Source organism: Macrobrachium nipponense, chromosome 3 (genome assembly GCF_015104395.2).
Source record: "Macrobrachium nipponense isolate FS-2020 chromosome 3, ASM1510439v2, whole genome shotgun sequence".
NCBI classification, from domain to species: Eukaryota; Metazoa; Arthropoda; class Malacostraca; order Decapoda; family Palaemonidae; genus Macrobrachium; species Macrobrachium nipponense.
Window position 1 is genome coordinate 44,369,420 of NC_087202.1, and position 12,337 is coordinate 44,381,756.

Here is a 12,337-nt window from a genome sequence, read left to right on the forward strand (position 1 = left end):
ATGCGCATGTATGTATGTATGTATATATGGGCAGATAGATAAATAGATAGATATGATATAGTTTTAACTTTGTCTGCCTGAGTAAATGCTTGTCCACAGCATTATAGTGATTAAGTACCACATTTCGACTGTAATTTCGACCTTATCTCAGGTTGGCTATGGTGAGCTTGTGGCTGAGATCTATTTTTTATGTTAGGTCGTTGTGTATAATGAATTAAAAAAAAATTGTTACGACTTCATTCATGTGCTTCGCCGAGAGCGAATTCTCATTCGTCTTCTTGCGGAAATGACGGAAATTACCATCCGATTACATTTTCCTTGTGTCATCGTTTGCGAGCTTTCCTCCCTCTACTCATTAGCCTTTTTCGACATTCTCATATCTCCTCCTGCAGTCGTCCGTATTGCCTCCTAATTATCACCCCCGTTGGAAGGAAAGAAATTCCCATCCATCCGTCCCTCCATCTCTTCTACCCTCCATAAGTCTGTTTAATGAATCTTCATTAATCCCAGTTGATTGATCGGTTCCCAAGAGACGCACCCCCCTGTGACGCGCCGGCTGAAGATTTTCATCAATCCATTAGAAAGGTTAACTCCTGGGTGGGGTTCTCGTGGGCGATGGTGGGATAGGAGGAGGAGGAGGAGGAGGAGAAGAAGGAGAACTCGGCGGTGCAAACGTTCGAGCAAAAATACGAAAGGGTAAACAACAGAGACTAATGAGGATTCTGAAGAAGGGAAGCTAATAATGTTAAAAGGGAAAGCTGCCAGAGGGGAAATGAAGGTCAGGTATGTAATGAGGATCGGATCGATTTGTAAGGCAAGGTTGGTCTTGGATGTGACCACCGACCTTTGCGGAAAATCCAGTTTCAGTGTAATTTCATCCTTCTTTTTGCTGTATGTGCTCATTCAAGAGTAAGGACATCACTTTTAGAATTGCACATTGAGATGGTAAATGGAGGGACTCCAGTGTAAGTCGTGATTCGAATAGCTGTACCAGCTGTAAAGTGGAATTCAAAATGCAACAAGAGTAACCATAATGCCGTCAGCTGAAGATTTATCTAGTGATACAACCTGGAATTGACGACGTCACTTTAGGATACTGAGGGGTGTCCAAATGTGAAAACATAAGGTTTAGAGTAAAAGGTCTGGGAATACAAAATAAATGGCGATGCATAGGGCTTGAGAATACAAGTCAGGAATTCATGTTAAAATGAAAATAACGTGATCCTGTCAGCAAAAGCAGTAACTGTAGGGATTAAAGATACAATGATTAAAAAACCTTAACTGTATTGTAGATTATGTAAAGTACTAAAAAAAACTTAATTTCTTAGAAGATAAAAGCAATTTGTTTTGATAATCTAAAGTAAAATCTTTGAACAGTCTTAGGCTACGCTAAATTCCGAATCATGCCGAATTTCACTTAGGCTTACGACCTTGTCTCTAACTATTAACTGTTTCGATAAGTTATGAATGGATTCAGGCTCGATTTCCAACGTAATCTCATGAACTCGAGTTTGTGTCGTATTTTATTCAGTTCTGAAATGACATCGTCACTATATATACTAAAATGTATTGAGATGATCGATAATATATCGAATGTTGTTGCCATTCATTTTATATAAAATTAGTATTTGGTAATTACCTTGCATAATAACCTTTAATATAATCAACCACCTGAATGGTTAATTATTAGTTCCATAGTGATGTTACGCCGTGATGTCTTGGAGTTATTGACCTGTATTTAGACGTCGGGAACAAAAGCCCAGAAACGAGGATTTCTCTCTCTCTCTCTCTCTCTCCCCCCCCCCCCTCTCTCTCTCTCTCTCTCTCTCTCTCTCTCTCTCTCTCTCGTGTATCTGTGAGAAGATCCCCGAAGAAGGGTCTTTTTTCTTCTTCAGTATAATTCAAGAAACATCATTGTCCCTGATGTGTCCTCTCAGGACCTGCCAGCTTTTATCTCAATGGAGGTTCTTCGAGCAACTCAGAATGGCCACTTACATTAGTTTGGCCATTCCATGGCCCCCGAAATAGAGTTGTTTTCTGCCACTGAGAAAGTAAGGGAAACTTCGTCCCAGTCTACTTACACCGGCGGAGGAACTTGATCCTTTCATGCGTCTTTCGTCCCTTCAGCCCTGGATGGCAAAGACCAGAATTGCACCAAGAGATCTTTTTAGTTCATTTTGCGAATGAATTGGGTTGTAAATTCTTCTGTATTAATTGGAGATGAGACTTTTTAGATTTCTTTTATTTTATACTTTCTTAAATATACTCTGTACCTTTATAAATATTTTTGCGTATTTCAGATAGCTGGGTTTTTTCATGCTTTCTAGTGCTTTTCTAGCAATTCATTCACGTTGCTTTTTAATATTTTTCAGATAGTTTCTATTTTTTTTTAAATATCATCAAAACTTGGAAGCTGATGTAGTTTCTATTTTTTTTTTAAATATCATCAAAACTTGGAAGCTGATGTCAATAAACTTTTTGTGTACATACAGCTACGCGTTGGATGCCTGCTCAAATGTATTAGCCAGTAGATAATTGAACCCTATTTTAGGAATTTTGATTAAGGAAGAATGAATTCATCTACTCTAGTCGTATTTCACTGTCTTTTTCTCTACATCCATAACCTTCCCTTTTTGACCATCCTGCTGTGCTTGGTGAAGTGGAATCTCTGCCTCTCCCCTTCCTTGCCCCATTTTATCTTGGCCCTTTTCTTTCCCCCTTTGTTGACTCCAAGATGGTCATTGTCGTTCTCTTCATAACTTGGACGTGGCTTCTAGCCCTCCCTCACTCCCCGTGATTTCCTAGCGCTTCCCTTCTGCGGCCCCGTTCACTCCTCGCTCAGAGCTGTGGCGTGTTGGCAGTGTTGTCGTAATGGGAATTTCTTGTGATGTCAGGCGCCCTGCGATGCAGGCAATGCACCCAAGCCGCCGACCATGAAGACTCTTTTCCTCGCAGCCAGCTTTCGAGTCCCGACGCCGATTCTTCAATTGCTTTGCTCTTAGTATTTGACAATGATAGAATACGAGGTGCCAGAGGTCGAGCAGGAAAGGTGGTTGGGAGGCCACGAACGCCGGGAGTGCTGCAGAAGGAAATTTGAAAATTGTCTCCCATTCAAGTTTATTGCGAAAGGAAAACAGTTTCGATTAACGATGAAATGGCTTTTCTCCATGGAAGAACGAACATCTAATCATTGTGTGTAGCAAGGGGCAACTGAGTTCAGACTCTAGAGAAAGTTTTTCATCTCGTGTATCTTTATCTTGCTGAATTATTATTGGGTATTGCTTGTAGATTAACGAGAAAGGTATAGAATCTCTTAATATAACTATTGAGATCGAAGAGGTCGAATACAATGTTAAAATTTGGACTTTTTCCTTACAAGTAGGAAAGAATCAATGTAAAAATCACTCTCCTGTTATTTTTTTTTAACAACAATTATTTTCATTTAGTTCATGAAACGAATTCCAAAACAGACTAAATAGCGCGTAACCATGTATTTACCCAAGCATAATTGCCTCTTCACTTGATGTGTATGGAAGTAGACTGAATATTATGGTAAAAGGTTTTCGCTGCCCGTCGAATCGAACACTGCTACCTTCAGTAAACTTTCTGCTCACGGATGCAGAGCTTGAGCTGGAATTTTCAACTAAGTTACTTGCACTGTACATGGCCCATTGTCCACTTAACATGTGCTTGTGTCTGTCCACGATTCTGATGAATCATAATCTTGCTATATGGTTTTTAAGAGAAATATTGCTTTTACTCTTATTATTGTCGTGCCCACTCTGAGAAAGACATTTGGGCTAGTGACCTTACCCTTAAATTCTTGCAGAGAATCAGAACCATTTATCTCTGTAAGTCATTCCTGGGTTTCCAGAGGTAAGTCGTGTAAGATATATACATACATACATACATACTTACATGTGTGGGTGTTTATGTATGTATGTAAAAAATACGGTAAATGTAAGAGCTCTTGATGAAAGATCACACCGGGATAGATGACTTCATGTCCCTACCCTAGAGACGTTATGTACCGTCCCGAAGCATAGATCAAGGAATATTCCTACTGTATATGCAAACAAGCGTATTTTGTGGTTGTTGTGTGTATGCTTCTTTCTCTCAGTTTGCATACTTGATCAAGTATGTATACATGTCTTCCTATCCGCTCATCTTGTTTGAAAATCGTACGTTTGCATATAAGAGAGAGAGAGAGAGAGAGAGAGAGAGAGAGAGAGAGAGAGAGAGAGAGAGAATCCTTTTTGTGCTGAGCCACAGCGTAGCATATCAGTGCATTCTCTTGTGCACAGGCGCGGTTTTGTTCGCGTTTCTGGTCTTGAATCGTTAAGTGCTTAATTGTGTTTGTGGCTGCGTGAGAGGACGTAATCCCGCCGTATGAATGAGGCTACAATTTCTATTTTTCCTGTTCTGTCATGGTCAGGAGTGAAAATGATTTGCATTCCATTCAGCGGACCGGGAGTTCGCATGAAGAGCACAGCATCCCCAAAACAATATATTATATTGTGTTCTCTTTACCCATCGAGGCGAAAGAAAATGACGAGGGAATGGAGGGAGGACATTCGTCCCTTTTCTATGTATTTTCTTGTTTTTGTTTATCAAGTGCCTATATATGTGGGTGTAGATATAATATATATATATATATATATATATATATATATACTACACACATATATATATATATATATATATATATATATATATATATATATATATATGTACATGTATGTATGTATATATATAATGAACAGGACAGCGAGAAGACTGGAAATCATTTCTCGTTTTATTTATACCAACGTTTCCGAGCGAAATTCTTACAAGTTATATATATTCCTTTTTTGTATGTTTATATGTATGTATGTTTATATATATGTATATATATGTATATATATATGTATGATGTATATGTATATATATATATCATATATATATATATATATGTACATATATATATATTCCTTTTTTCTTATATGTGGATGTTCGCCTCCGAGGACGCTTACATAACAGATAATGGCATCTTGGCCTTTTCTAAAAACGTTTTGTAAGTTCCAGATAATAGTATAATGATAATAATCCACCTCTTAGAATAAAAGAATTTAGTCGATTGTATTTTGTTGAGTCTAATGATGATGTCTTTAAATCTTATTTGTGTGTGCTTGTGTGCCTGTGAGCAAGGGCTGCGTTGCATTTTGTGGAGTAATATTTATAGCTTATGAAAAAGTTTTGTATGACGCACAGTATTTGTATGGTAACAAACAAAATACTTTATATTAGCTTATTCTTAGCAGAATACAGTTGCTTTTCACTTTAGAAGGTATTTTGGTAAAATTTCAAAGGTGTTTTTTTCTCTTTGAATCATCCGTCCAATTTGAGGTTCTTCTCTTCAAAGTGCAGCAGAGAAGTGATGTCAATGATCGTTATTCATGTAGTTCTTGTGATGCGCAAAGGCAACGATATAAAACGGCTAGGTATCGGATTTCGGTAACAGTTCCAAAGCGTCCCTAAAGATTCGCTTAACTGGAAGCAACACTAGTTAAGACACAATAAATCATGAAGTTTATCGTAATTTAAAGTAAGTTGTGCCTTCGTATTCAGAATGTCAAACTTTGAACTCTAATGGTTTCATTATATCCAGAAGTACAAACTATCCCTTATGCTTCCGTATTGTGCAAATATTATCTGGGGATATCTAGAAATCGTTTTGCAGTCTTACCTGATAGGTCTTGCCTTCATGATGTCGATGGTTCCGGTGGTTGTAACCTGAGGTTAAGTTACTGTTAGTTACTCGATCGTTGTAATTTCTGTGAGAAGTAATTAAATCAAGGGAGTGAAAATATCCGTTAGTAATGATTCTCGGGGACCAGGGTCCAAGAAAGGAGAGATTTTCTCTCTTTTTCCTCCCCTTTTTCCCCGTTAATGTTCAGTGAGGCCTTTTGAAAAGAGCAGAGTGCCGAGCTAAAGACTCCTTTGTAAGTCAGCATAGAAAGGAACGACCTCAAGGGAAGTTAGACCTGAGGAAAAGAAAGCCCAAGGCCTTTGCTGTTATTTCGTCTGACGGGTGTTGGGGCAAATAGTCGGGTAATTGATCTTGAAAAAAGTGGAAGGAGAAGGAGAGAGAGAGAGAAAGAGAGGGAAGTGTATATGTGTGTGTGTGTGTGTGTGTGTGTGTGTGTGTGTGTAAACATTAAAGAGGCACATGGAGTCTGCTTTTGAGGCCCAAAATATCTTCTTTCTCCATTTTTGATCAGGATATGCAACATAGTGTAAGACTACTACTCTGAGAGAGGTATAGTACATAGGATCACATTCACAGCACCCCATTGCCATTCTGTTATAGCAAGATTTTATTACGGGAGACGAACGTTTTTATTGCTAGTACAACTGACGGACTAGACAGTAGTACTTTTAGTAGATATCCGTTTGATATTCAATGGCATACTGACATGCTTCGGCTTATTACGGAGGCCGATTTTATTCTAAATGATTACCGAAAGGCTTTATGTTATTCAGTTAAAAACATGACATTTTATTTGTATTCATGACTATGAAACGCGGCAAAAGGCTGGGTTACGTCACCGATACGGGATAAGTTCATTTCATTTGCGTCTTAAAGGTTTAGTGGTCATAAATTGTGCCAACCCCTTTTAGCTTTCGATACAAGAGTTCGAATTTTGTATCTGTTTTTGGAAAGCCAGTGTGAATAGCAACCTGATACCCTTTTCTGGCCAAGACCTGGAGGAAGAAAATTCAGGAGAACGTTGGAGCCTCATGACGAATGGAGTGGTAGAACGACCCCTTAAAGGGAAAGAAGTTTATAAGAGGAAGGAAAATCAAAAGCGTGGAGAGAATTCAAGCCGTTGAGAGTTGAAAGAAAGAATCAGGCTGCAAGCAGTGCAATCCAAGCATTATCCTTTCTACAGAGTAAATGAAGGAAGAGATACCACTGCATCAGCTGGTATACCTCATTGAAAGGGACGTATGGGGGGATAGGTTGTGAATGAAGAAAGGGAAAACACCCTGGGTGAATACTGATTCATACATGAACTGGTTGGTATTGAGATTGTGCAACAGTTAAGAGATTGGTAAGTGGCTGTTGCAGCTGGAAGTTCTCTCTTTCTTTGTTAAACACAGGAGCACAAACGCACACGTGACCTGTCGCTTTTTCTTGTACTTTTGTGATGTTGACCGCAGATTCAGTTCCACAGGTGTGGCTGATGGACAAAGGAATAAGAGCTCTAGAGAGAGAGAGAGAGAGAGAGAGAGAGAGAGAGAGAGAGAGAGAGAGAGAGAGAGAGAGAGAGAGAGAGAGAGAGAGAGAGTTGACGTAATCATCTGTAGGCGGTGTTGCGTTCTCTCCTCTTTAGGTTTTACTCTCCACAGCTTTTTTTTTTTTTTCGTTATCGTTTCCATCGTTAGGCCTCTGTTATTAGCAAGATCTGTCCAATCCAGGTATTCATACCCTAAGAAAGGTATGTATTCATCCGGGTTCAATTAGGTTACGTAAAATAGGAATTTTAACGCACCAGACGCTATTCATTCGAACCTTTATCCTTTAACATCTGTATTAGGAAGATTTTTCTCCATTGTCTAGGAGAGCTTACCCATCTGCCTGATCGCTCAGGCGTCGAATGTGGGCACCCTATCTGTCTGTTAATTCAGATGTGTGTGTGTGTATATATATATATCGTTTGTATGTATGTAGGTAGGCCATACATATGTTATATATATATATATATATATATATATATATATATATATATATATATATATATATATATATATATATATATATATATATATATATATATATATATATATATATATATATATATATATATATATAAATGCAAAGCATGATTTAATGGGCGTATCTCGATGTGGTTTTTTTATTGCATTTTTGGACATGACACGGTGAGACATGATATTTTGCATTAGAATATTAATAAGTATATACGTATCCTACTATTTTGTTTATGAATCACAACTGTTTTTTTTTTTTGAAGTGCTAATTAATACATGCTCGTTTTGTTCACTCTTTCAGATCAAAGCGTACGAGAAGATTGAGAATAAAGAAGAGAGAAGACGGATAGCCCGTGAGATCTACGATAACTTCATCATGAAGGAACTTCTATCAAACACCCACGTAAGTGAAGTACTCCAGCTTTTGTTGAATTATTATTATTATTATCATTATTATTTCATTATATGAATCCTATTCACATGGAACCACGCACTTGTCCATTGACGTGAAATTCAATCTTCCAAAGAATGTTGGTTTCAACCTCCCACTGAAGACCCAACACTGCAGCAGTAACTGATTTTGACGCCACTTCCAGTGCAGTCCTGACCTGTGCCTGCAGTTCTTCGTTTGTTTGACCTGTTATTTTTTATTTTCTCAATTCGTTCATTTTTATTTTTTAGCAATTACTTCCTCACCCTCCTTCTGCATTAGTCTAACCCGTTTTTACCACTTGCTTTATTCGCTTCTCCTTATATTGACCTGGTCACCATTTTTTCTACAAGTTCTTCCCTTCTTTTGCCCTCCGTTTCCGATTTGTGTTCCGTTGTTCCGCACTTGTTTGAACCTTTTATATTTACCTGCCTGACCTTCTCTTTGTCAGGTATTTGAAATGCTCCCTTTATTTGTTTGAATTATTCCTCCCTCACTGGGTTGATCTGCTGGTAGCTGTTAGGAGCAAATCTTCAAGCGAAATAGTCCAATTCTAATAGGGCTTTCTCCATGTCTCCACTCTAAAAAAAACAACTCGAACTGTACTTCTGCAGGCAGGTTACTCTGGTTTGTGATTTTAGTATACATACAGCTTTATATATATATATATATATATATATATATATATATATATATATATATATATATATATATATATATATATATATATATATATATATATATATATATATTTGTGTGTGTGTATTGGCCATTATGTAGACTAGTGGTTTTTCTACTTTTGGATCAACCTTATGGGTTGATAAGATGTGTGTGATTTATTTAAGGCGATACCCGAAGAAGTCAATACCCTACCAGTATGTAAAGGATAAAGGTCATAGAGAACAGACTGGCAATAATTTTCAAGTAAATAAAGTATATCTTTTATTGATATATAATGTAAGAAAAAATTAGACGCTGGTGTGTATACACTTGAGTTTGTCATGTTCTTTTGGGGGGAAAGTAATAAGTTTTTAGTAAATGTCAGTAAACATTTACCCTAAACATTGATAACGATGAAATAAATTAAAAGGTCATACAACTGCTGTTTGGAAGCAACATTAATAACTGTTATAAGATATTGTATATTTGGCCATGTAATCAACCAGAATATATTTTCGATACATTACAAACATTTGATGAATACTGATTATTCCCTGTTGGTGTTTTGTAATAATTTCAACTGACGTTGAACTCCTTCTAATGAGGTAATGTACACTAGAACTTCACCAAATAGAACGAGCTTCTGTGTCTCCGTATCATTATCTTAGTTCTCCAGTTTATGTTTTTTTTTATGTGAGTGTGTGTTTTACGTCCAGGATAACAGGCGTAATAGGACTTTTTTTTTATAATATGATAACGCTTGCATTAAACGCGTAGTGTTCAACTATTCTCATTACATCATTGACTAAGTACGCGGTTGATGTGTTTGGGATAGATGCGTCTAAGTTAGATTTAGAATATTGTCATAGACTTTGGTCATCTGCTTCCGTAAAATTATTTCATGTGGTCTATTCTAGCATGATATGCGGCCGAATATGCATGGCAATTGGAAGCATATGTGGACGTGAATAGTATTCACATGAATGATGATACAAAAATTGTCATATGTTGACACTGCTGGTAAAATAAATAGTCAGGTAATTGGATAGATAGGTCTAGAACGGTTTTTGCGTTATTCAGGTCCTCACCTTCGTTTAACGTCTGTTTGGCATTGCCACTAAATGAAATTTACCACCGGGAAGGTCGTTATGGCCTTCAGTACCTGCCAGCAGTTTTCATGAAATTGCTCTTCAACATGCTAATGGTGGGTTGTGCATTGCACACTTCAAGAAAAAGACCCCAAAGAGAAAGGAATTTTGTTTGTCATGGCTGGGAAAGTTGGGAGTTATAGGCGATGTTGAGTGGATTGTATTGTTAGGAAATCTAGTGTCTGAAATATAGTGCGTCTACACGTACTGTTTCTTGCACAAAGACTACACCCGCATTAGGAAAATAAAACTTGGATCGATCATTGATGTTCTAGGTTGATGCATAGTGATAAATTATTTACTGATTATATTAATTAGTGCATTATATTGTACCTTAATCTAAGTCATTAATATTCAAAGTTTTATTTTCCTGGTTTTTATGTATTTTTGTGTAATGTAAACCGTTCGCGCAGAAGTGCTGTATTTTAGACTTGCTCGCTCAAAATGTAGTAATTATCGTAATTAATACCATTACATATGCTTCTGTAGTTGCTTGCCATTTGGGTGAAGATATGGCAGGAGTAGAAGATGAAAATCTAAACTGAATATCTATAAACCTCAATAAAGGCACACTAAAACACTAAAGGAAAACCTGAATAGGAGCGAAACAAAAAACATGAAAATCGCACAAACGCAAGATTGACGTTTATTGTGAGGTCAATGAAGCTCAAACACAAGGGCGGGGAGGGACAGTAGGTGCCATGACATTATTTCAAAATATGGGAACAATTATTGTGGCCTCCACGCAACATTAAGGGAACCTGTATTACAGAGGGCGTCTGTGCAGGCGCTCCCTTTAATCGTGTTAGTTGTCAGGCAGCAGGGGGTGGATGGATGCTGAACGCTCAGGTGACCGCGGGGAGTGCAAATGGAGTGCTACCGACGAGGGCCCTGAGGTTGGCGAAAATATAGGTCCAGTGTGACTCGCTAAAATTAACATTTAATTTCGTGTTCCTTTATTCTTGGGAAATTCAAGTTTTGGGGTGGACTAACGACCTACCAAGGCATGCTCTTTCGAATTTGGAATTACAGTTGCGCTTCGGAATAAACGGTATAGGTTATATCTAGAAGAACCTGTTTGCTTGGGTTATTTGGCACTTGAAAGGAAGCAGGGTTATAAATGCTGTAGGTCCAAGCTGCAATAATATGAATCAACACAATTAAATAGAAGCATGATTATAAATGTTGTAGGCCCAAGCTGCAATAATATGAATCAACACAATTAAATAGAAGCAGGATTATTAATGCAATGGGCCCAAGCTGCAATAATATGAATTAACATAACGACCTTCATTGAACGATGTGGACTGAAATGTTATATATTCTCCATCAAATCTGAGAGATGCACATCATACATGGTGTCCCGTTTGTGTGTGAGCGTAGCGGACTCCCACCGCTGTTGTCATTAATAAAAAAAGAAATGGTGACATCATTGCGAGTATTATAAAGCATCAATTAATGTACTATGATACAAAAATTTGCTTTACATTAATGAAGTGCAGCATGCAATATTTTATGATATGTAATATATATATATTATATATATATATATAATATATATATATATATATATATATATGTATAGAACATACTGGTCACAATTTTTACCACCTATACATATGCCACTGTAATAGCCACAAAAAGTAAAGATATATATATATATATATATATATATATATATATATATATATATATAGTCTTTGCTTTTTTGGTGCATATGCGTCCATGAGTTCATACATAGACGCATGCTCCGGTGGCCATCACGACCTTAAAATAAATAGAAGCTAACAAGAACACTGTAAATCATACGTGAGGAAGAAAAATATGGTCATTAGGAAACCCGACAGGTTTAGGGGTAATTTATAGGGTCAGAGTTATTTATTGCAGTGTACACTTCGCTTTAGATGAAATATGGCTCCATAAAATTTTCTCGAAAAGAGCAAAGCTGAGGAGTTCCATAGATGGTTTGGAGCCGCATTATTCAGTCTTTGCTCCTTATTGCTGTGTCTGTGGTGCAGTCTGATTCATCATCGAGTTTGATTTAGTTCCTGTTAGAGAGAGAGAGAGAGAGAGAGAGAGAGAGAGAGAGAGAGAGAGATTAGTTACATTGCTTTTAGCAGTTACATGGGTATCCTCTCCATCCTTTATTTAGCTATTAAAATTAATTATTCACACGTACTTGTGTGTTTTGAAAAAAAAAAATAAATAAATAAAATAAAATATATATATATATATATATATAGTAGATATATATAGAGAGGAGAGAGAGAGAGAGAGAGAGAGAGAGCGAGAGCAGAGAGAGAGAGAGCGAGAGAGAGATTAGTTACATTGCTTTTAGCAGTTACAT

The 12,337-nt window shown here is 37.2% G+C and overlaps 1 protein-coding gene across 1 annotated transcript in view; it reads left to right on the top strand.

Annotated features, from left to right (window-relative positions):
* LOC135221723 (G protein-coupled receptor kinase 1-like) overlaps nucleotides 1-12,337 on the top strand; it is a 613,113-nt gene that overhangs the window by 480,634 nt on the left and 120,142 nt on the right. Inside the window, exon 4 of the mRNA XM_064259512.1 lies at nucleotides 8,054-8,155. Coding sequence (XP_064115582.1) covers nucleotides 8,054-8,155 — 102 coding nt within the window. The remainder of the gene's footprint in view (nucleotides 1-8,053; nucleotides 8,156-12,337) is intronic.